The 26,533-nt window shown below is 36.0% G+C and overlaps 2 protein-coding genes across 4 annotated transcripts in view; one reads left to right on the forward strand and one right to left on the reverse strand.

The window, feature by feature from the left end:
- Nucleotides 1-26,533, forward strand: part of LOC126915496 (eye-specific diacylglycerol kinase) — an 80,433-nt gene that overhangs the window by 45,139 nt on the left and 8,761 nt on the right. Inside the window, exons 6-12 of one of the 3 annotated variants that reach the window (XR_007710215.1) lie at nucleotides 189-501; nucleotides 861-1,041; nucleotides 1,899-2,321; nucleotides 3,360-3,632; nucleotides 3,990-4,153; nucleotides 5,030-5,205; nucleotides 5,360-19,817. Coding sequence is in view for 1 of the 3 variants with exons in the window: in XM_050720204.1 (XP_050576161.1) it covers nucleotides 189-501; nucleotides 861-1,041; nucleotides 1,899-2,321; nucleotides 3,360-3,632; nucleotides 3,990-4,153; nucleotides 5,030-5,079 (1,404 nt within the window). In the remaining 2 variants the exon portion in view is untranslated. Of the gene's footprint in view, nucleotides 1-188; nucleotides 502-860; nucleotides 1,042-1,898; nucleotides 2,322-3,359; nucleotides 3,633-3,989; nucleotides 4,154-5,029; nucleotides 19,818-26,533 lie in introns of those variants that run through there. The other 2 variants (XR_007710216.1, XM_050720204.1) reach the window with 2 other exon arrangements.
- The window catches only part of LOC126915495 (cytoplasmic dynein 2 heavy chain 1), a 32,078-nt gene continuing 27,346 nt past the window's right edge, over nucleotides 21,802-26,533 (reverse strand). The window contains exons 41-45 of the mRNA XM_050720203.1: nucleotides 26,033-26,252; nucleotides 24,124-24,857; nucleotides 23,224-23,468; nucleotides 22,753-23,047; nucleotides 21,802-22,435 (exon numbers count right to left, since the gene is read on the reverse strand). Coding sequence (XP_050576160.1) covers nucleotides 22,140-22,435; nucleotides 22,753-23,047; nucleotides 23,224-23,468; nucleotides 24,124-24,857; nucleotides 26,033-26,252 — 1,790 coding nt within the window. The 3' untranslated portion in view covers nucleotides 21,802-22,139. The remainder of the gene's footprint in view (nucleotides 22,436-22,752; nucleotides 23,048-23,223; nucleotides 23,469-24,123; nucleotides 24,858-26,032; nucleotides 26,253-26,533) is intronic.

Here is a 26,533-nt window from a genome sequence, read left to right on the forward strand (position 1 = left end):
AGTTCAGCTCAAATTACTTTATTTATTTATATCTCTTGCATTTTTCTGGCAAACCCTAAGAATATCACAACTGAGGTAGTTTCTCAGATTATCACGAAATAAAAATTTAATCGCTCGCCAAATATCATTTATTGTGTACAACTAGAATAGCCAATTGTATACAAAAAGAACTATAATTCGTACCTTAGGTCGATGGCGAGGCTTGTCGACTGCTGCCATCCATTATAAACCTGAAACTGCTAAACAAAGCGACAATGCTAGCGAAACGAAGGAACGCGAGCAAACCTCAGCAAGACGTCAAACTGGAGAGGTTAAAACTGCCGGTGATGAAGATCAAGATGTTAGATTACGAGAGGTATCATCACGATAAAGATATGTTGAAGAAGGCCGCGACCACATGGATCGCAGATCCACTTGATCTCGACGCCACCACCGACCTAGAATCACTGAGGAAGATCCTGGCAAAAGACCATAACATGGACACTTGTTGCTTCCTCGACTGTAAGTACAACTATACGGACTGTTTGCTCCTACGATTCACAAGATTTCTTAGCCACATGTAATAATTTTAGATTTCTTTTCTTAATAAAAATTTATCTGTAATGCTTAAGTAACACGAAACAGTAGTAAATATTTTTGGAAGATTGCTAAATATTTACAAAAGGGGAACTATCGTTGATTTCAATAATTTTTTAATATCTTATCAAGGTCGTCAGCCTTGAGTAATGTTGTGAAGAATTCAGTTAGGGGTCGTTGTTTGCTAAAGAATTATTATTAAAAAAAAAAAAGAAATTTGTTCAAAGGTAAATAATTTTCTGGGCATAAATTACGTCGTACTAACCATTCGGATCAATTTTCAGCGTGTACCGCGGAACGATTCTTTAGGATTGATAGAGCTCAAGAGCAACTCCATTACGTGACTGATGTAGCTGTCGAAGCGGTGTACGTCCTCGAGGAGAGTGCCTCCAATCAGTCGAACGAGCCTGATGGGACGAAGATGTCTACGAACCAAGAATCGGCAGCCGCTCATCCGTCGCCAAGGTACTTCTCATTCAGCGAATTAGAATATCTTATTTGAATCGTCTTCGATCGATTTGTTATGACGATTCTATCATATGATCCTTCTGCTGATACGTAATCAACATTGTACTGTGCCTTTTGTATTGGTCGAAAGTAAAACGATATGTAACTATTAAAGCCGTTGATGGAACATGATGATGTTGTTCTTTGTTCAGTATATACCGGCTATATAGAAATATTGTAAAAATTAATTCCATCATATGGCGTTTAAATAACTTTCTTGCTTCGTCTCTTATGCTTATTCTATTGGTACAAAATTTTAAGTTATTAGTTTACGTTCTATTATGGTAGAAATTCTGTAGATAGAGTCTAATCTAAGATAAGGCATTTCTGTAATTTTATCATTGTATGATATTTCCCTTACTTAATATAAATTAATAATTAAGCTTTAAGCAGAATGAATTTTGAAACTCTAATATATAAAGCTGTTGATTGATATGAAATGATTTCAAATTTGAACGATACTGTATAAAGATAATTTATATAATTTATATAATGACACATTGAACGAGATGTCAAAATTAGAGAAATGTTTTCGAGTAGTTAATACACATTAAACAAAGAACAATATCTTTTTATGTGATATAGCAGTGTACTTATTTGTCTTTCGTCTATATTGTCCACAGAGAGATAATTAAATAATTCTGCATGTAATAACAGTGATCAGGAGCTACGCAATTATGACTCGTAGCTTCAAAATAATAAATACCTTGTTTGAACCTTTTATTGCCACTTCACATATTCGTCCGTGTGTCCATGATATCTGTAATGGTAATGCAATCGTATCATTAGATTAATAGAAAGAACGTGTAATATAGCGAAGAACGACCAAAGAAAAATGCAGCCATGACAAACGAGAAGCCTAAAGAAGAGCCAAAGGCGCAGCCAGTTTCCGAACCACAGAACGCAACGCCTGAAACTGCAGCGTCTGAAACTACAGCGCCTGAAACTGCAGCGTCCGAATCACCACCTGAAACTGCAGCGCCTGAATCACCACCTGAAACTGCAGCGCCTGAATCACCACATGAAACACCACTTGAAACGAAGATACAGGACAAGGATCAGGATACTGCGAAATCTCATGAATCGTTGAATAAAGACGCGCCTCAGGATGGATCTGCAAATGTGAAGAAGGAGGAAAAAATATCTGGAGACGCGAACAAGCAAAGCAGTTCCTCAAAATCAATCTCTGCCACGGTTGTCTCACAGTCACAAAATCAAACACTACCTACCTTCATTAGGTAAGCTATCATCATTTGTTAAAGTCAATTTGATATCACAGCACATGAATATAGAATTAGAAGTTTATAGCTAGTTGTACTAATAACAAGTTTATCCCGCAAAGATTGGATTATGTAATTCCATGGGACGTTTATTTAAGAATCTTTTTTATTGAAGAAGAGTTACTGATAATAATTGTTTACATGAGAATGCAACTTTCAATGAAATATTCGATGGTGGAACGTTTGAACTGTAAGACATAGCGATGAGATTAAGATTCTACCTTTTGTTAAAAAATGGTAAAGTGTTAAAAGTTCAAGATGAAGTAAAATTGAATGTCCTGTATGCACTAAGTATTTTGCTCTTCATTTTTTAAATTAATTTTTTTATTTAACGTAATGTAACCAGTGCAAGATAGAAATATAAAAAAGGATATAAAATATACGTCGATTCACGTAACCAGAAAGAAAATATGTAACTAGAGAAAACGGTGTTATGTGTATCTGAAATCTCTATGTAGAATCTCTACCTTGAAATCTCTATCTTTAATAATAATACCGCCAACCTTCCATTCCGCATTCCTTTTAGCTGCAGGAATCTATATCTTCGAAAACAAACCCGCACGCATTCACTTCCAAACCAACCACTCTAGAGAAACTTTAATTTCGTTCCAGTGCTTGGGATGTTCCTTTTACTTGGTTTTCCTGGTTACTGTTGCGGAGGAATGCTAGTTAATACTGTATTATACCGTAGCGAATACGTTCGTTTCTTTCTAGAGTTTCCCTGTGCCAGTGAAATGGGGAAGCCTTTGAAAATATTAAATTTTTTTCTCTTCTTCTTTATCTTTTAACTTCTCCCGCTTCGGCTAACCACAATATCAATTTTTTGCGTTACTTTTTCTCCGCAAAGCTCGAAACCTCCATACTATCTGTCCTATAAGGTTTTATATCGAATAAAATAGAAAAAAGTTACAAATTAAGAAAGAACAGAAAAGTCAGAGAAGAACGATTAATTTGAATGCAAAAAGTATAAAGAGGATAAAAATAATTTTGTTCCAGTCCACGAGATAGACTTTTTGGCTTGAGTTCTGAGGTTCACACGTTTCACACGAGATTACTGGAGAAAGCCAGCGATGGTATTTTGAAAGCAGCGAAAATCGGCGATCTACAGGCTTTGAAAGAATTTCACGAGAAAGGATACTCTCTTCTATCCATCGACTCCTCTGGACAAACTGCTCTTCACCTAGCGTCGAGATATGGTCACAAGGATATTGTCAGATATCTCATCGCTTGCGCACCATCGAGTATTCTCAATATGATCGACAACGACAAGTAAGTTGTATTATATAAAAACAGGCAGAAAACTAAAATCCAATGTATAAAAACGGATAAAAGATGAACAAAAGTTGATTCGATACAAACAAACTAAACAAACGTGGCTACCATGAAAGGGCAGAAGGAAGGTTTTCCATGACATTTCAAAGTTAAAAAAATTAGCTTCGTTTATAGCACGAGGCATAAATAACCGACTATAAATGCTGTAGCGTAAATCGGAAAATTTTTTGTTCATATTTCAAAATCTGTTCAGTATATGCAAACTATAATACCGATCAAGGATGAGATTTATTCCAGGCGCGTAAACAGAGAGCAAAGAAAGAAAAAAAAATGATCTGCACTTTCTAATTGCAGAGGTCAAACCGCTCTGCACAAAGCGGCTCAATATAAACGTCGTTCCATTTGCTGCATGTTAGTGGCTGGCGGTGCTACTTTAATCATCAAGGATCGACACGGCAACACACCTCGCGATCTAGCCCTGCAAGCGGAGGACCGTGACCTCGCGGCGTATTTATGCAGTAAGTGTTTCCATTTTTTTCTTTGGGTACCCTGTTACAGAAAAAAATATTTCGCGAATCTAAGTTGCGAATATGACGACGTAATAAAGCACAGAATGGTAACAAAATTAGGGTCAGTCGAGAGAAATAAAAATCTACGTTAATAGCTTTATCAGATGAGCGAAGAAAACATTTTCTATTTCATATATTGTATTATTTTATGAAATCACAGTGTTATTTTTATTTCTTCCTTCTGAAGATTATATTAATCTTAGTTTTATCTGCCGGTATTACCTCAAAAAAGAGAAAAGAAAATAAGAAGAAAGTTTCTCTTTCCTATTTTCTAGTCTAGAAATTATTAATCTACGTTGAATCTATCTTGAATCGGTCATGAAAATATTTAATCTAGATGGTATATAAAATGTGAAAATAAGGAATGCTCGATATCCAAAGGAAAGGGAAAGGATCCTACACTCTTATCTTTGATATAATTCTAGGTCATATCATCCCATTTCTTCTTGCACTCTGATGCAATTTACTATAGACAAGTATTAAATATATTCTCCAATGACCTTACAAATTTTCCTAGAAACGGTCTCGCGAGAATGAACAAATATTGTTTGCGACATCTATTCTCCTGATAGTCGTATATTTGCATGAACTCGGAATAAATTGTTTATCTGCTTTATCTCTCACAATTTGTACAAAGCCGTAATATGAAAGGCCGACAATAAGATTATGCAAAGTTTTCTAAAGAACTATTCCATCGACTGTCCTTCATCGGAAAGAAAGTCTTTGAGAAGCTATTCGATCAAACATCCTATCATACTGAAATCCTTTTTGCCTACGTAATGCTCCCAGTGGATCGTTAAATCGGCTTTGTTCGCTGCTATATAGGTCAAGAGCAGTTCCAGCTGACAACAGAAGAAATGGAGAACGCGCTCTGACCTCCGGCCGTAATTGGTAGAGCCTGAGCTGATCCTGAGTAAAATTCTATCTTCGATGGAACAACTAGAGGGAGATCTAGGCGAACGAACGACGATCGTCACCGACATCGGTCATCAACGATACACGTTCGTTTTTCCTCTCTCTCTCTCTCTCTCTCTCTCTCTATCTATTTCTCTCTCTCTCTCTCTCTCTCTCTCTCTATCTCTATTTATCTATCTATCTCTCTCTTTTTGTTTGCGTAAGTCGCATGTGATAAATCGATATTTATTCCATCGACAGATTAGCGATGTCGACGCGTAATTTACCAAGGTGCTCTCCAACCTTTCTCGTCGGAGCCTCGAGATCCCTTTCTACGAACGTGTAAATTAATTACATTCTGCATAGGTGAACAATACATAGATACATACGTGTTACATATGTACGTGCGTACATGTGTTGTATAAAGATTAGGAAACTTTTTCGATCGATTACGAGCCTCTACATGCATACACGTATATATTTTTAAAATCGTACTCTCGTATAGCTAAGAGAGCAAGCGTATAATAATTTGCGTACGCATATTTTCTCTCGACTTATCAACGACGAAACCGCGCGAACAGATTGTCCGCAAATTTTTTCGAAGATAGTCGCACGAATGTCGAGGAATAATACACGCGTGTGTAGAAGATTCAAGTGTAATTAGGAAACTTTTTGCTCATTCGCGACGTCGCTGTTGCGTGTAACGTATCGGCGAGTTTTAAGGGTGTGGAACTTGACGGGGTACGACCCGAGAAGGAAACCGAATTAGTGAGAGGCTAGGATCAAAGGAATATGATAATTGGAAAAACGAAATCGAGTAGCTGATGTATTATAAAGACTAATCTTCACCGTATTCGTTTGTATGATTTTTTATTTTATATTTTTCTACGTTCCATTTTCTAGGTATTACGAGTTGGCGAAGTATAAATAAACCCTATCTTTATCAATTTAGCTCTGTCGTTCCACGTAGACGCGATTTTTACAATTTTTCGCCTCCGCGTTTTAGTCGCGAACGCTGTCGCCTTCTTTCAAACGCGGAGGACGCGTAGTTTCTAGGGATTAGCGTTCACAGAGTTGGACAGAATTTTTCGTTCCAATTGAAATTAGAATTATTCGTTCGACCATCGTGATCGTTAGGATCGTTGATCCACCGTAGAATTCTCTTTGTTGTCCGTTGAAATTTTTCAAAACAGATTGTTATCCTTGTTGCGCCCCCATAAATTTTTCTTTCTGTTATTACTCGATCGATCGTTCGAACTGTACGAGCCTACGTTCGAAGAAACGTTTTTGATAATCGTGATCGACAAGCGAAATATTTACCGTGACGGTTATTTGTTGAATTTCGTCAAGAAGGAAAGAGGTTCTATCCGACTCTGCTGGTATACAAACGTTTACTTAAACTGTCTTGTTAAATTGTTCTCTTCGCTTGTTCTAGGATACCTCGTCGCATCGGGTATACATATCTTTTTCTATTTAAAGAAACAAGTCCCGCGTTAATATAAATATTATATATATATATATCTATATATATACATATATATATATTTTCTACGTACGTTAAAATACTGATATAATATTTATTGTTCTTAAGATACAGAGGTTTCTTCACGATGCTGTTTTTTCTTGTCATGTGAACATTTGTCGAACTTCTTGGCACTGCTTGGACACACACACACACACACACACATATACACACACACGTGAATACACGCGTACACACGATTACACACACGATTTCAAGAAAAAATGGAACTACTGAGAGAAGGAAAGTGCGCATGGATTTAATAGAAAAATCTATGAAAAATATTTGCGAAGTTGGATAATACAATCTACTTTGAAAAGCTTCATACGTGGGATTAGCGTGATATAATCGATTTAACGTATTTGCGTGATCACCTGAAATTTAATCGACATGTCTTCTAGCGTTATATACGATATCGAGATACAATCAGAAGTTTCGTGATGGAAAACACCGATTCAAACGAAATTGCGTCAGTCAGTCGATGAACCAACAAAGTCTTAAATCGCAGTTTCATATGGAATCCATAACGGAGGTGCCTCCATCAAAATTTACGAAGAGAAAAGTTGTCTTGGGATAAAATAATACAATCGTAAGCATCGATCGTAGAATAATTTTCCAACATCTCTTCCATGCCAACGCAAGTATTCTTTTATCCTTCTAACACACCTGTATGTTATTCCATTTGAAACGACTAATTGAATATTTCAATCCTCTGCAAGCTCTTTAATACGCAGCTTCAGGGTGTATTTCGATATAATTACACAATAACTTTGAATTCTCTTTAGGCGCATTAAAATCAGCTTTTCCTACGAATTTTTATCGAATTCACGTGCTTTTAACGCAATTTTAGGATTCCATTATTGACAGGAGATCCATTGTATCGCGCCTATCCATAAAAATGATCGAAAGTAACGAAGTCTTCGAGAAACGTAGCCAAGCAGCGACGTTCACCCATTTGAGCGATATTAAAATCGATTGAGAAACGAGAACAAGCAGAGGTCGGATAAAAATGATAGGGGGAATAATGATAAACGAATGGATAAGCGATCGAGGAGAAGAATTATCATAACTCGGTACCAAAATGAAAAAAGGGATCAACGTACGAACACCAATTAGCTCTTAAAAAGACGGTCTATCGTCGCTTATTATATTATACTATTACTAGACTACTCTAATTTTATTGTCGAATTATATCGTATAACGTATACATATGGTACTCGTTCGAGCATCGTTCGTTCCTACGGGCACGTGAAATCGTTTTCTTCAACACGATGGAGTTACGATAATATACCTTTAGACGTCTACGAGGTAAGTTATCCATGTTGGACACCCGCGAACGCGTTCACGAATGTTTAACATCAAATACTCTCTCTTTCTCTCTCTTTCTTTGTCTCTCTCTACTCGATTCGCGATAGCATTAAGTATTTAAATAACCACTTGAAAACGTATTGTAGATGATAATAATTTCTTGTTTCATGCGTGTTTCGTGTGTATCTGTTTCTCGCGCTCTCATCAGGTAGAGCCATCTTTCATCTTCCAGTTCTATCGACCCGCATATATTTTTGTCGTTAGGCGAACTATCCAAGGAATTCCTACCAGAAACGATCTTCGAACGTTTCAACGATTTTATGATGTAGCAGCATACATTGTAGTGATTCGCGAGAGGAACCCGATATTACAAATGAACAATTGAACGTTAGATCGATGTGCAACGATTTATATAAATTGTCCACGCATCGATTCGTCTGAATTTGTTCGATTCGTATCCAGCTTCGACTCTAGTCGCGTTAAGAAGCGTGAAAAATACGAACACGCAGAATGTACAGTAGGTTGGGTGAAATAGATCGAGAGAAATCGTATTCGCGTGTGTCCGCTCCTCGTTTGTCTCTTATCCTCTGTAATTAAACTGATATTTTTAAGTGATCGAATTAGAGACCGAGATTAGAAAATGTCCGCGGCGAGGAATCGTACGTGCGTATACGGCCGCATATCAAATAAATTAATTGTAAGTACATCGGTAGAGAGTGCTGGTATATCGAATATCGCGATGGTGAATCGATTCTAGAAATGCCTTCGACCGCAAGATACGTTGTTCTGATTATTTTTTATATGTAGCGTAATCACGATGCCTTTGTAACTCTATCCCGGTTAAATGTGCATCGTTCATCGAACGGACGATCGATTTTCCATTGTATTTAATGCCCCTATTATTTAACGAGAACAAACCTGAGGTCTTACGTTCGATGAACGTCGCAACGATTTAGAGAAGCACGAAGAAAGAAGAAGCCAGAACTGTACGCTGAAATATAGCTTTAAAAATTGGTTGAACGTTTTATTCGATCGAGAGAAGCTTCGTCTCGCTTATTTAAATTAAGCCGAACGAACGGAAATGTTTTAATTTAAATGATATTGAAATTTTCCAAGTTCTCAATGAAACATTCGTTAACTCCAACGTTATTTGAATTTCATTAAAAATTTCAATTAAACTTACGTTCAGAGTAAAAGATCCTCCCTCGTTCCGTTTTTCGTTTCCATTCCGGCGTTTATGTTCCGTTATCCTCGGTTCAAGTTATCGTAGAACAGCCATCCTTTCCTTTCGGTTTCGTCGTCTACGTTAACGTACATCGTGATTATAGCCACCTGTGTAAAATTTCGATTCGACGAGCGAACGTTTCTTTTTAGGAATCGATCCACAAGTAAGGTTGTTCTTGCGATCGTTCTATCGTTTCTCGCCTCGCGAAGATCCTTCGACGATGCGCGATATCGCGCGCCGAAACGTGTAAATCGTGAAATCGAACGATAAGATTCGAATACTTACGAATCGTGTTAAATCGTCGTGTTATTAAATACGAAAGTTATAAGAAAAGATTTGTTCTTTCTTTCATTTTTTCTTTTTCTTTTTCTTCTTATCTCATCTATCGCCTAATAGGATCGTGACGCATTCGAATCGTTTCAATTACTCGGAGATTTCGATGCGCGTTTGCGTAACTTTCTTAGCGATCGAGTTTAGGCACCGGTTATAATATCCGAATTTTGCACTTTTTGAATCGTAAGTCACGTTCGTGTAGATGTTTCAAAGAATATTTTCCTAGATTCTAAGATCTGTACAGAAGCTATAACGAAGAAATAACGAAGGTTACGATAAATAAATGCTCGATGATGATGTGATCGATCAATGGGGCGAAGTAGTTAACGAAGGATGAATGAACAGCGTTATTAATGTTAAAGTTGAATTTCATTATTAGCTAACGGAAGTTGCGAGTTTATTTTAAGGGATCATTGTTGGAACGTTATGCGGTTAAAGGTTTTTTTTTCAAATACCTGGGGAATAATGTTTATTCGAGATTACTATAGAAAATAGAGATAAAATAGGAATAATTTTAATCGTAGAATAATACAATATTATTCTTAACTCTTAACGGATATGGAAACTGACACGTACGTGTAAATACTTGGAATAGAAGATATTTAAATTTCATGCCACTTGTTCGTTGCATCAATCGATCGATAATTCCAATATCGCGATAAAAATTTAGTTCTTCTGGAAGATATATCCGCTTCGATGAAAGGGAGAAGAATCTGTTTTACGCGTTATCCAATATCTTTTCGAATCCTGTACATATCGGAAAGTCTCGCACGCGTATGTATATTGAAATCTCAAATAGTCACAATTTAACATATTGAATAGAAGAAAAAGGAAAAAGGAAAAAAGAAAACGATCGATTATATCTGTGGAAATGTTCGACTTTTTTAAAAATTGTCCGTGACATTTTATTCTCGTAACGTAACGTAACGTAACGTAACGTCAGTAGTCGATTTATTCGTACGTGCGTATATAAATGTATTTTTACTGAGATTATCACGATTAATCGATGGTCACGAGGCAAACACGTATTCAAGTTTTCACAGACGAATTCAAATTTTCTAATCCCCTGCGAACTTCATTGCAAGTAAGGCGACGTTTTAAATGGTTTTCCATTGCTTCCCAAATTTTTGGACCATTTCTCTTCGAACGTAACAGAACGATTCGAGATTCCCTTTGAACTTTCTCGTGTTAGTCTTACGCTTTAACCTTCGTCGACGTCCAATAAAGCGCGACTCCTGTTCTCCCTTTCTTTTTCCTTTTTGTATTCGTCATTTTCATCTTTTCTAAAGCGATGATCAATAGAGAACCGTTCTATCGTGAAAATTCATTGCGTCACGGTGTTTCTTAGAAATTCAACATTCCGGAACAAATGAAAGTGAAAGCGTCAACATAGATCGAAGCATGCTGTTAGCCGAACAACATTTAACTTTGAAATTTTAATGCCAAAGCAGGCATTATAATATTCGAGAAGCATGGGAATGTCAGTTGATATTAATGTTGTTATTCGATGCATTTTGAAGCGAGAGGTTTGAGAATAATAGCGCGTCCGTGGCGATCGGCGATAAATTTTTTATTAAACGATTCCTGAAGATATACAGGGTGATTTACCTGATACGGTGACTCGAATTTATTCTACGATATTCGTTATGCAGAAATGTATATGGCACGAAGATCGCATAATTTGAAGAAGTAAAAGCACCGTTATTAGAATTATTCTTTTCGTCTACGATAGTCATGCAAGGTTTTCAAGATCTATATCCTTGCGGTTATTATAGGAGTATTAAAATTTGAATAAAAATTGTGTGCGTTAAATACGACATAGACTCTCCTTTTTTTTTCATTTATTCGTTGTTAAATTTTCCTATTTCGATCATCGTTGCGTGATTATAAAATTACGTTATGACGTAGCTTGCATTATATGATAAACAATTCCAAGTTTATATCATACTTTTGCTTCCAAAGAGTTTATTGATATTCTAAATTTAGTTAGAATACTAATGAATACATTCTGCGACCTCCAATGGAAACCAAAAATAAAACTTACATCCAGTAGACAAAAATAAAGCTTATATCGAGCAAGTAAAAATATTCCTCCACTTATTTCTTCAGTAAGATGTGCATAAAAGATCGAGGCGTCAAGACATCGAATCTAACTATATTATAGGTATTACGACTGGATATTTTAATTTGAAATTTCAGCTTTATTTTCAAGCTCCGTACTATGAATTTTCTCATAGCATGAAACATATTGATCTTGCTCACAGCCGCTGACAAGAATCTCGAGAAACACTGTAACGTGACGATTAAACTTCATCATCGAGTATAATTTCTCGAGTATATTTCTACGATGTGTATAAAAATACGAAGAAACGTTAATTTATAAAATACGAATTTCACGAGATTTATATTATCGTACATGATCTGTTATAGAAATAAGGAGGTTGAAGGAGGAGGAGGGTAACGTTGGCAAAAGATCAAGTGGTTTCATCATTCTTCCAGAAGGACGAATATAAAATAATTTCATTTCCTGGTTTCTAGCAGAGTTCCTCTTATTCGAACGTTATTCTTTTGTTTGGATAATTGCAGCAATAAATAAATAAATAAATAATAAACGGTTCGAACGTTACGTTCGAACTTCGTAAAAACGCCATAAATAAATTCAGGTGTATTTGAATAAAAATATTCCAAATTTAAATTCTCTGGTACGAGGTAATTATCGAGTAATAATATTCTCAGCACTTCTATATTGCATTGTATTTCAGCGTATTTTGATCTGCCAACGAATTATGATAATAAGAATTTAACTTCCCTGCTGCTTACATTGAAATTTATTGCTTAAAATGAAAAATTATATTAAATTCATTCCAGATTACAGACATTGAAAATCAGACTGATTGTGCAAGCGAATCTTCTAAAGGACAAATAACTCCGATATTGCTGCAAAGGGAAAGAAAGGACATGTCTTTGTCGATGTATCGCTTCTCAAGGGAACCTGTTACTTTGATTTTTCAAAATAAAACCTTTGTAAATGTAATCTCCTTATTTTTTATAACAGATCGCGTATTTGTAATACACATACGAATTATCAAGTCAAGTAACGAGTAATACGAGTGTTTCAAAAAAAAAATCGCGTATTAAAAGAGAAGACTGGAAGAAGGATATCAGAGAATGTTAAGAATATTGAACAAATAAAAAGCTATCTAGAAATAAAGGAGCAAGTATCAATAACTGGAATAATTACTTTACATGTAACTTTGTTAAATGATGGAAATACTCGTATTGCTCGTGGAACGATCTTAAACGACTACTTAAACGAAGAGATGAAAAAGTCAAAGCCGTTCGACGTTCGCGACTGTGTATCGAGTTTAAGGGAGAACCGGAACCAAGAAGATAATGAGAAACGAGGGACGTTCCCGAAAGTTCGAAAGTTTCCTTCAGATCAAATCGACTTATCGGTATAGATAAATATTTTCACTGATTTCCTCTCGGAAAGCAATTTCCTTTTCGTCGTCAGTCATAAAACCGTGTGCCTATCGCTCGGTTTTAGTATTATTATTCGTTAGGGGAATAATCGTTCTCGTAATCGCGCCAATTACCACGCCCGCGATTAGATCGAAATCGCGACAGGCAAAGCTTTCACGCGAGATCGCTCATCAGAACCGTGAAGAAGGACATTGAAGAAGCCATTACTAGTTAATGCATATGAAATGTCGTTTCTCCGGAGTTTCAATTTGATAGGCAATGGACCAGCGCATGAAATTTCCTCCTATCGTCAATTATTCGATTTCAGCGTCAAAGGAAGAAGAAATTTCCTATGAATCGCAATGGAAATATTTCGAATAAAAATATCCAAATTATGTTTCGTGCGATTCTCTTACATGAGTTTTTGAGAAGATGTTCCAAAAGTGAATATAAAGGAAACTTGGCATTTTTAGACGGTTGAAAAGACATTCTCCACGTATATTTCAATCTTTTAACGTACAAATTATCTTAAAGGATCTCTGAATGTTAGAACTAGCAATTCTTGTAAATTCCGAACAATGAAGTTAATCGAGAAGGTGCCATTGTATCGTACGAGAATTACTTTCATCGAATATACGACGTTTCGAACAAACTACGTGTCCTTAAAATGTAATTGGAGAAAGTGACGTTCCGTATGCATCAACCGAAACGAATAATTCCGCGTAATGAACGAATCGCGAACGTATCACGAGTAGAGCAACCAGAGGAACGAGAGTGGTAAAAAGATGAATAAACGCGAAGAATAAAAAGAGAAAAAGGAGCAAAAAAAAAAAAGAAAAATAGAGAATGTGAGATGATAATCGGAGAGTGTGTGCGAGAGTATGAGCGTGTAAAAATGGTGCGGAATTTCCCAAAGAGGAAAAAGAAACACAGTATTGCCTTTTCTCAGGGACGCGGCCTTGGCCCGTGAGTTTCATCTTAAGTTCTTAGAGCAATAAATCGGCGACAATCACGGCGTTTCGGGCCGAGTTCGCGTCGCTGAAACATCTTCTCGTCTGTCCCGTGTGCGCGTTTCCACTTCTGTCCTCTACGCTTAGAACGACGACGACGAAACCACACTGAGCCGCGATTCATGTGAATACTTAACTAATTTCGCGCGCTCGGCTTAATACAACAGTGCCTGCTCAACTGTCGCAGGTGAGGGACTGAAGAAATCGTGTTTTCGTGAAGTTGTGTAGAGGAAATAAGTATATATACATACATATGTGTATATATATATATATATATATATATATATATTTAATGGTGTAATATTTTGGAAATCTAACGATCGAATTTACATATTTATATTTTAAAAATTGTTAGTTGTTATTTTGGGATTTTTCTTTTAAGTGGCTTCTTACTGTTTCATTCTCACCGAACGGTGAATGAAATTGGAAACGCGAGTGAAATGGAGGAAAAGTTATCAATTCGAACAGCTGTGTTACGATATGTGGCATAAATCTGCATGAAACTCTTGGGATATCTGTTTTTAACAAGAATTTAGTATCTCACGTAGAATGTGAACTTATAGTTTCACGCGTCTTTTAAATAATATACCAATACACCAATGGATCGCGAATCTTTATGTAAATTCATAATTCTATGAATATAAGTAAAAAAATGGAACATAGAAAATTGTTCTACTTATCGGGTATTACAGAGGTATTACTATATTTTGAATATTTTACATATTTTCGTATGTTACGTGTATTCGGTGTAAGGTATTTGTGCAGTCATAAATTCTCATAAATGCATAAGAATTTTAACGTATTTAAATATTAAATTGAACGATATTGTTCCATATTTCTTAATAGTTATTTAATTCTTACGAAATTTGAATCAAATGTGACAACTGTCCTAAGACTTTTGAACGGTGATGTACGTGTAGATATTTGAATTTTGAAGAATTAGAGATTCACTTGTTTATTACGTATTTGTTCACACACACACACACACACACACACACACACAGGTTGTAATAGATTATTGAGATAAAATATGACGTAATTTATTTCCGTAATAGTGTTTCCTTTATTATTACTGTGCTATTATTTTAGAATTATTTACGTCCTTATTATAGCATTGTTATTTATATTTATATTCTTACTGCCTTATTATTCGTCGTATTATCGACACGAGAATTACGAAATCTATCAAAATAAGATGTTTCGAAAAATTATTGCCTGTTGAAACTATGCAAATTACTTCTTATCAAAATTATATACAATGTTAGCTTTTATCAAGGTAAAAGTATAATCCTATATATTTATTTATTTTCAACACACGCGTCTAATATAATTATTTACCATGGCACATTACAAGTCGGTAGTACTAATATTAATTAATGTTAATAGCGTTAATGTACGTTACGTTACGCGTAATTTGAAATTGTTCAGGATCGCGTTTAACGTTATCTCCGCAAAATCCTATTAATTCACCCTGAATTAATCCCACAATCGTAAAGTATCCATGTCGATACGAGTGAGAAGATAGCTAAATTCTTACTAAAATCTCCCCACGGTCTGTAATTTTATCGAAAGCAATATCGATGGAAGTACGATGCATAGGAGGATGTCGATGCACCTTGACATGCGGCAGTTAAACAGGCTTCGATGTATTTCCGGTCCACGCTCGCAATGTCTCGTCGACTATTAGTGGCGTCAGGATCGATGCATACAAGTGGGTTTTGTCGCGTGGATATTTCTTCTCGCGTGCGTATTTTTCTTTTCGCGTGAGCGAAACTCGCGTTTCAAAAATAGAAAAAGGCGCAACGTTATAATCTGACGACGCGACGGTCAATTTTCGCCTGTTGCGAATTCTCGCGTGTCGTTGATGCATTCGCGAGCATTGCGACATTTAACTGAAGATAAAATTCGCTCGCCCACATCGGGCTTTAGTCGCGTGAAACTTCGTATTTAACGCTTCGCTAACCCTTTCGTTGCTGCGGGTGATTATAATCATCCAACATCGAGCGCTTTCTAACAAAGGTGACTATAGTTACTCGTAAGAATGTCGTATTAGTCGTTAACTACAATTAATGAAGGAAATTTCATATTTTACTTGTACCATAATTATTTGATACAGCTGTAAATAATGTTTGACGTAATACGGTTGATCATTAGCGATGATTATAGTCATCCGTTAAAATTTCGGATTATTATAGTCACCGGATAATAATACCAATTGTATTTAGTTAACGACCGTGACTGAACACAGCATAGTTTGATATTTCTGGTTAATACATTCACTGTTATTGACGCTCATGTTGCGCTGATTCAAATATTTGAGTAATCCTGCTGACGCAACCACTGGCAGAATAATTTATTTAGGGAGGCAAACAGAGCGGTGGCCAGCGTAACGAAACGAAAGATTATTGCTTGAAATGAAGACATTTGCTATGAGAGAAAAATCCAATTCGAGGAATAAGTCGTTGCATTTTAGCAGCAGTGAATATTTCAAGCGAGATTTTCGTCTAGAATTGTGCAATTTTTCTATTTTGTTATATTACTTTGATATACGCTACGAGTCAAAGCTTTGAGATTATTATGTGTTTCATAGAGTCTAAGAACTTTGAACAATATTATCTTAGAATATTTTTTAATAATAAATCTGTCGAAACGAAGGGAATTATTATTCGTATCTGCTTTATTTTTACATTAATTTCGACTAAATAACAAAATTAGAAGATGCTGACTAATTTCAAATTTTTGCCCGATAATGTATATCATACAGTGTGTTTTAATATTTTCCATGATAGATTAAATAATTTATAGAACTTGATTATTCTGGCGCATATTTCTTTAAAATTCGTTATGCATTATGTAATACGTTGACTGCTGCCCGGTTGTCCTACTATTTCATCAAAAAACAAGTTTGTTTAAACAGACTACAGTTGCATTTAAAAGACTGTATATGTTAGTAGGTATGATATTAAGGACATTTATTTAATTTAAATACTTTAATCAATTCACGTTGATGGCAGTCAACGTGTCAATCACGAATGACACGAATAAAAGACAAAATTTACATTGTTAATAATTTATAACGTGTAGAAGGTATAGTTCCGCTGTTATACTATCGTTATGCAATAACGAAGTATCGTATTTAATCGTTAATTGGATTCTAACGAAAGGGTTAAAGTGTGAAATTCGTCGACAATGACAAAAGAAAACTACCCCTTGGCTCTTTAATTAACAGCTTTGATACATAAAGCCGTAATCTTTCTCTCAGAAAATTATATGTGTGAATTCTTTCAGCATTGGACGTTGCATCAATCTTATCGAATTTCGCTAAATGAATTCACCTTCTCTAGTTTTTCTCGCAACGAATATAAGCAAATTTTACGCCTATATTTTCTACGATAATAGGTATGCTAATAAATATACGATAATATATCGATAGCCAGTTACATTTGGATGTTTATGCATTTATCAAACAATTTACAGAATTCGCCTAATAATCCGCCATATACAAAATATTCAAATTAATAATAAAAGATGTACAAAAATATGCATTTCTTTAGACGTATTTGCAAGAATGCAAATTTGCGTAAACATCCACGGTTCGCGTATTAGTTAATATTAATAAATCCAATCGAGTGAAGCGATATTACATCACAGAGTGATGACGTTACAAACAGCCTTTCCAATTTATCACGCTTTCTTTGAGAACATTTAACAGGCGCGTTCCTTAGCAAAAATCAATCGCCCGTTACACAGAGAACGAAACTGCATTTCCGTCTGTCTGTTCGTCTAATCTGTCGAAATAGAAAGAGAAGAGGAAGCAAGAACACAGACAGAAAGAAGAGAAAAAGAAAATATAGATTAGGAAGCGTGAACCGATTCTGAAGCGAATCGAATCGGAGCCAGGGGAATGTTTAATCGATTCGCGCGACGATTTTAGCCGGTAGGGTTAACCGTGCGCCACTAATTTAGACTGCAGCTGGTCTGTTTTGACTGCGGCAGAACGGGAAAACAAAAGGGGTACTGTTGTAGCTCGCCGTGCATTGTGAACGTCGACCTAAATACTACGATTTTCCCCTCGGTAACGAGCTGAGCTTAGTCCGTTCGTATTTCATTGTCACGAAAGTTGTTGGGTGGTCTGTTCTATTCCTATATTCTGTCCACGTCAAACGTGGCTGCTTGCCGAAGTTGTGAAAATTCTTTCCGCTGGTACGATCTACGCGGAACGATCGCAGAAGGCTTATTTTAATTTATCTGATCGTCCATGGCTGATCACGATGCTGGTCGATCGTTCAGTGACGATTTATTAACAGTCTCGCTGCTATTGACGCGTACGTTGTGTTACTTCGTCCGGTAATTGGTAAGATGGGCTCTGCGAAACCTTAGGAATCGTTATTTTCAACGTTCTATTGTTTACCAACGTATAACTTAATAATTATCGGTCTATGCTATCGTCGTATAAGCCACGGGACGCTTAGAACAGGCACAGACGAACGTTGGAATTACAAAGTTAAGTCGACATTAGATTGTCATCTTTGCGTGTGCTTTACGGAAAATTGAATTATACGTGTTAGGTTTTGGAGATTTTATTACAAACCTATTTTATCGAAGAAATGAAAGAAATTAAAGAAAAGTCGCGTAGCTTATGGACGGAAGTGCATATATATGCAATTCATAGTAGCACGTTTTGTTAAAATCTGACCATTTCTGTCCACGTGCTAGAATGATCGCTATACCAGTTATGGGTTAATCTTAAGTAATATCGCGACCACATTAAATATTACATTTCTGCTTTTATGTATTTTGATAAAGTAACTTCGAAACAAGCAATGGATATCGTAATGGAACAAATATTATTAATATAAAATAAAGAAATTTTTAATGGGAAAGAAAAAGGGTAAAATTGTATGTGCGGTGATCACACGTCGTTAACAGCAGTGAATATATTAACTGGTTTGTGCTGAATGAATTGAAGATTTTTTCTCGGATTTTTTTTTTTAGTATTAAAGAAGGTTGTTTAAGTTTAATAAAAACTGTGAGTTTGGTAGAATTGAATTGATTTAGAGGTAGATACATGTGCATTTTTGTAAGCATTGGGACATTTATGGACAATTGAGAAGTTATTGAAACGTATTAAGACTATGTTATTATCTAATTTCAATTCTCAGAGTATAAAGTATTTGTATATTCAATACCGAGGTAAAATTAATTATGTACAATAACATTGAACGTTCTTCTCTCGTCTATATTGGTCAGGTCCCTCGATTCTCTATTTTAATCAATTCTATCATTCGTATTATTAGGTTTGAAACTGTATTTGTGGATAGACATCTCAAAATATACTATTTCATTCGTCTCGAGATCTTCTACGATTTACATCACATTATAGCGAGATTGACGCATATTTTCAGAAAATTTGTATACGTTTTTCACCATTGTTCTGTACGAATAGAAAATTCTGACCGATTAATAAGTAAACGTTCCCATATACATAAATGTCCTACGAACAGCAGTGTACATATAATAGCAATTAGATTACTTGCGTTTATTAAGTATTACTACAGATAGCTTCTGATTTCTATAATTATGACGATAAGCTCTATACGGATGATGATGAACGAGTTTGTAAAGTATGTTTGTACGAAGTTGGAGGATCGAATCACAACTTTGTCAAGTAAAAGTGTTTGGCAATAGACAGCGTTTCGAACCAACGTGATTACAGGAACGATCGTGTAATTTGCAATGACTTCTTTAATTGCTGCTCGCTATTTTCTGAGTCTATGTAACTCGTACGAGTAACTTCTCATTAGAAGGATGTATCAAGTGATTACTTTATAAGTAATAAAAAGATTTCTGATTCTCGAATCTGTGCTTTTCTCTGTCCTCAACCTTTAACCAATGCTATACCACGATCTTATACACTATGTTACACTTTGACTACGATACCGTGATAATACTTATTCCACGTGCGTTACAATTAACACGTTCTATTTGCCTGACGAAGAGCAACATATTTCACTTTTTCAATCAAAGAATGTTTTCCTATGGCGTACTAACTGCCGGTTAATCTACTACACACGATCGGTTTTATTACCCGTACCGAAACACCCTGTATATTTTCAGATTGATTTCAACTTTTATCCGTACAATTACGATAATTGTATCTACTTACAGCGTCAATGAAATTGCAAACCGTTTCATGTAACACGTAATGTATGTATCAGGTTGTCCGGAAAGTGTCTTTCTTTCGCAAACGTGTTTTTTACAACAATGAACCTTTATACAAACGCGAAGCCAAGTCTGTGAAATGTCGCGGTATTTATCTCGACAGAACAAAATGGACCGTAATTCGACAAAATAGTATAAAACAAAAAACGTCGTGCGTCTGTTATTTTCTCATAAAACGAAAGAAACTTTCCAGACAATCCAATATATTCGTACAAATTTCCCATAACCGATATTTCACGCAAATACTCTTATGTATCGCTTTATGCATGTCGAATAAAGTTTATCGAATATTTTATTATCTTGAATCATTTGGTATTTAAAATACCGGATATTTACTCCTTACCGTAGAAATTCAATTATTTAATTTCATTAATTCCCGTTCATTAGTTAACAGCTCTGGCGATTACCTAATCTCACTTCGAATTGAAAGTAGATAAGGACCAAGTTTCGAAAGAGTCAATTGCTTGAAATGGATACGGATCCTCTGGTCAGAGAGATTGCATGTCCCTACGACTTTCCTATGAGAGCTTCCTACGAGAGCTTCCAAACTACTTTTCAATATTAAGTTCGCGTCGTAACTTTGATTTGACCTAACCGACTTCAAGGAAAATTTACAGGCCAACTTTCTCAACTACCATCGAATTATCAATACGGTCGTCGTAAAATCTCGTTCAATTTCCTGCGCGCTTTAAGATTTTGGTGAGAACGTAATCTTTTACAGCGGAACGGTTTCAAAGTTTGCAAATGTCCTGGATCAATGCTGTTTTACCAAAGCTGCGATTTTAAGCGGATTTGAATTTCTATAGCTCTTTATGTTTTTGTCAGTTTCTTCTCCTATTCGTGATTATTCTTCCAGTTAATTATTTCTTAGATGAGCCTGAGATTGGCATTTAACTTTCCGAAAATGGTTCTTCCCATTTCTTTATCCTCCTTCGTTTTGTAAAGTATATCCTTTGTCAGGATAGAAATCAATACAGGTAAATATATTTACGTCTTTACGCTGATTTCCATAGGTCGTTATTTATTTCAGATTTTGCGTAACGAACAGCAACGATTGTTCGATTATTTCGAAGCAAAATATTCTCAAACTTATGATATATAGCTCGGAATAAAGTTTAAATTTGTTATCCGTGGCCTTTCTGCTGTACGAATTAAATGCAACAAGTTGTATCCGCCGAAACAAGAACCCTCCCTAATTAACTTTCGTTTGTACTCCTTTGTGCTCATCTTGTTAGGAAACTTTCGTTTTTTATGTATTTAACGGGAAGAGTTTCGCTTCGCTTTCATCGTCTTCCTATTATATCAGGAAGCAAAAGTTTTAAGTTGCATAAGACAAGCCTGTTGCCTAGTTAATCGATAATAAGTAAACCTTTGGAGAAATTAATATAAGTTAGTTTAATTTAATTCATGTTCTTACGCATGGGTGGTAGTTAAGAACGCTGTATTTTTCTGGAAATGAGGAAACTCTGGCGAACAAAACCATTGTACGTTGTAAATTCGAGGGCTTTAAATCAAGTGTACGTGAGTTTAAAAGGCTAACTGAATGTACTCGCTACATACGAAACATGCGAAACATGCGTAAACATTCCACAAGATAAATTGCGAGCAGAAACAACTCGAGTACTTTTATCAACTTGCAGCATTTTGCAATTGAACTTTCAAATGCATCGTTCGTATTTATTTCTGTTATTTCATATTTTTTATTTTCTTCATTACAATCCACGTCTGGAATGTTTCAAATGGGGATAATAATAATTATAATAATAATAATAATACTAGCACTGTGTATATAATCGTAATATTTCGCTGTGTATATTAATTAAGTTCAATCGTTAAAAGGAATACAGAATAACAAATAACATTTAGTTATTACACAATTATAATATGCAGATCATTGTGCATAATCTATAAATGTACTATCATACCGTTTGTAATTCAAACAGAACCAAGCCACAGGAACTAGATCAATTTTAGATGAAAGGCAACTCCTCGTCGTAACCAGTTACAATGTTCCTCTCTAGGACATCCAACCGGAAGCGAGCAAATTAATACGTCCCTTTGAGAATTCGCATAAACTGGAACATTAAGAATATCTTCCACGTCGCTGCTTCCTGAACGGCCGCCCACTGTTTTGTTTCTCGCCTTATCCCCGGTGTAATTTTCTGGTAAGAAAGCAATTTGACAACTCGGTGCAGTTGCAACGGAAGCCGCGTTCGCATCCAGATCCTTCAGGTTACCATCTTCTATCAAAGCTCCTAAATATAAAATATTTCGTATCATTTGCTAAGGCAATTTTACGAAAGAAGAAAAATTCGTGTCACTTCGATTCCCTTTTTGATATTTTCCACTTTCTACTATCAATTTGTACTTCGTATTACGTTTCCAATCAGAATTATAGTTTTTCCATTCTTCTATTAAAATTATACATTATACGACACGTAATTTCATATGAATTAATATCTAGGAAGTTTCGAAATTTGAAATTCTGAATTTTTTTTCAAGCAGTGAAGGGTACTTTAGAAAATTGTCAGTCGATGGTGTTAACTAATGATCATTAGACGAATCAAATTACCAGATATCAATAGTCCTTCGATGATCAACGATATCTGCCAGTCGTCGTTCCGTCGATTTTCGAACCAGTTCACGCAAAGTCGAAGATTCTCCATAGGTTGACGCGTTTCTCGCGCGGTGTGCTGTTTGAGAACAGTCAGAAACGCTCGTGGTCTTGCCAATCGCGATATATCGACAACAGACGAAGAGATGGTCAAAATGGAATTTAAAGTTTGATAATTGCACAACAATCCTTTAACGAAAGGCAAAGCTTCCTTTGGGCCATATTTCCAGTTTTCCATCCAGTGTATGGGAGTCTAGAAATTAATCAAACGAATGTTCGTAATTGTATGAATCTATCGAACCTTCTAAATGCAAGATAAAAATCGAAAATAATAGCAAAGTAATAAAAGACCTAATGACTCAACCATTGGTAGATATTCGTAGTTAGTATCGTAAGATTAATATGAAATTTTAAGAAACTTGTTTGAACCTTAGTATCCTCGAGGCGCAGGTTTTCCACGTCAACGCGAATAACATTCAACGTCTTCTTGGTCAGATTTATTTCATCGATAAAGAAATTTTCCAATGGATTTTTATTTTCCTTGTGTTCGCTAGTCGTTGACGATCCAAAGATCGAGATGTGGCGGTCGATTAGTTCCTTCAAGTCCCTCTGAATTTTTGTTTCCGTCTTCTTGCTGCTCTTGTCGTTACTGACGGACGCTTTGATTAAAATTCCTGCCAACAATTAACCAATTTATAGCCACTTCGTAAATTACATTTCTATAGAAAAGAATGAGATATTTCAGTTACGGACCGATTGCTCTTATTAGCCCTGTATTGCATTCTCGAAAAAAGAACAAAAATTCCAACAAAAGAAATTGTCTTCGTTTCTTAGTCATCCCAGTTGTATTAGGTGGTCCGAAAAGTTTCTTTCGTTTTATAAGGAAATAATAGACGCACAATGTTTTCTGTTTCATATTAGCTTATTGAATTATGCACGAACATAATAATAGAAACGTAACGAAGTGGATCATACCTAATTCAATAAAATTTTGTTCATCTATTACCACCTTATGAAACGAAAGAAACTTTTCGGACAATCTAATATCATTTCCTACTCCCCATCGAAATTATCATCAGCCCTAATAACAAGACTGCGGATATTCCCGCAAATTCATATCTTCGCGAATGCAATTTAATTTAGAACATAGACACTTTACAAACGACTGTCTTACTTGCTAAATAATATGCTTAATGAGTATTAAATTCCGGATTTATTTATATTTTTTATCACGTAATATACATTCCGTGCAGTTTTGCATTCTCGACTCTCCCATAGACACATAAGAACCCGCAGTCTGCTACTAATATTTGCTGATAAAAACTAAACCTTTCAAATGCGTTAGCGCAGCCTCGGCAGCAGTCCTCTCCCAAGCTCTATGCGCGTTCGCGGGCAATCCAAAGCATTCTTTAGGCGAATCATTATCCGGAACATGTTCCAACGCCTTAGCTGCCTCCTCGAATGAGCCATGAACCACCCTGAGAACGTCAGCCAGCTTTCTACGACCGTCGAACACCTCGGAAGTCCAAACGTCGCCAACGATCGAGCACAACGCTCTCATGTCGTAATCATCCTGAAGGCGACCACCGTAAATCGCTACGTCCAACAATCCTCTGCCAGTTTGCCAGTTTCCATTCTTATCTTTACTCTTCGTCGACTCTATTTCTCTCACTACTAATTCATATGCTGCTTCGAGATCCGATTCGTTCCATTCGTACGACCGGATCCAACCTTGAGGCACGAATTTTCGTCGTTCTTGAAGTGTTGCGTGCAGCCACGACAGCAACAGGCTGCCAGGAACGTTCACGTTCTTGTGCTTTTGACAAAGCTGTTGCAGCGATCGTTTTACGTTCCTCTTAACACCTTCCGGTGGCTCGTAAGCGAGTTTTAAACAGAGAGCCGCGAGACTAGGGTAGAATCCCAGGCATTGTTCGGTGGTTAACCAAATTCTTGCAGCGGGATTTTTGTTGCTGGTGCACATCGGTGATCTGAGAAGGCTCTCCAGTCTGGGAAGCCAGTTGAGAGCCAGATGCAAGTTGCTGAGCAGTATCCAGCCTCCGTTCCTGTTTCATCAACATATCAGTCGCTTTAATCTTTCGTTAATTGAACTTTTCCATAATGACGTTTAATTGTTAGGTGTAATTATATCGTTAAACTACATGGTGTATGCATTCGTTGCGAGATTTCTTAACTTTCGGTTACGCGCCTAAAATTTACTAATCGGCATGAAAGTATGCAGGAAAAGTTGGAGATCGAGGACTTTCTTTCTCATTGAAAAGTTGACGCTTTTTAAAAATGATCACGGAAGCCTATTAAACAGTGCAAGTAGGGGCAAGGTAAGGTGTTTGTTTGGAAGCAAGAATAGGAAATTTCGCACGCTATATTCAGAGAGGGGAGCAGTAAATAACACGAAGGTTGATAATTTAATCGCAATGTATACGCAGCGCACGTAAACAATATCGAATTACGTGATGGAAGTACGTAAACAAAGTCCATAGCTGATTTAGTACGCCATCGTGAAGACTCATGGCCTCAAGCCAAAACATTGCAGCTTTCCTACAGTAGGTTGGCGAAGATAACGAGGCTACCCGAAGACATTGTTTAGCATATGTGAACGGAAGTTAGATCCGAAAGTTGAAAATCTCGAGTCACTGAAGCATCGTATTATGGATTTATCGTTTATTAATGAAGCGAATCATTGAAATAATCTAAGACTGTATCAGCCATTCTGTTTTCTGCAAGAGGATACATCTGTTTTATCGTGTGACAAACATTTTGATTTCGAAGAGTATTTGAAGTAACGTCCGTTATTAAATATCGAACATTAATATCGAATTTTTTATTCAATATAACCGGAAAGCGGATAAAACTTTCCTCTGAAACACGTTCCAAACGACATTTATCGTTTTAAATATTAAATATGAATCTTGACCTCTTTCACGTAACAAGGGACATAATTAAGCTTACGAAATTTTTGCCTCTGAACGCTTCGTAAAAAGCTATGCTTTAAATATCAGATATAGCTAAATAAATAACAATTAAGAAAACAAAATTTCTCTTTGGAATAATTTTCGGATGACACTTCTTCAAATACTCGATATAAAATTGTATCATTTGATACGCAGAAAGTACGATGTTGCGAGGACAAAATATCTTTTTTCTTATCATAATGACATAAATTCATAAAATCCACGAAGCTGGAAATTTATATTTCATCAAGTTAAGAAAGGCGCATTACCGACAAGCACTCTCCAGCGCGAGTTCAGCCTGAGCAACTTGACCCTGTCCAAGTGATACTTCGACGAATCCTGTGGCTGATGCAACGTGATTATTCGCTAATGCTGCCAGCTCTGAACCGGGATCAGCTCCCGGTGATAGAAGCAGCAACACAGGATATGTACTTTCGTTTTCAGCTACTTTCCTCAAGGACCAGTGCGGTGGTGCTAAATTTTTCACACCTTTCCGAACGAAAATTATATGGAAAATCAGAAGGTAAGCAAAAATATATATATCTGTAAACTCTTAAACGCATGATTATTCGAAATATAAAAGCGCATTGAATGTGAAATTGTCAAAAAATTGTAGAAAAATAATTTTTAAAAATTTAACTCACTTGGTATATTTTTACTTAAAAAAAAGATATATATAGAAGATATAGGAAAATGAAATAGTTTAATAATATAATAATCCAATGGCTTATCTGTACATTTACCCCGATACTTTATATGTTAGTAGTATA

The sequence above is a fragment of the Bombus affinis genome, chromosome 4 (genome assembly GCF_024516045.1).
Source record: "Bombus affinis isolate iyBomAffi1 chromosome 4, iyBomAffi1.2, whole genome shotgun sequence".
Classification (NCBI taxonomy): Eukaryota; Metazoa; Arthropoda; class Insecta; order Hymenoptera; family Apidae; genus Bombus; species Bombus affinis.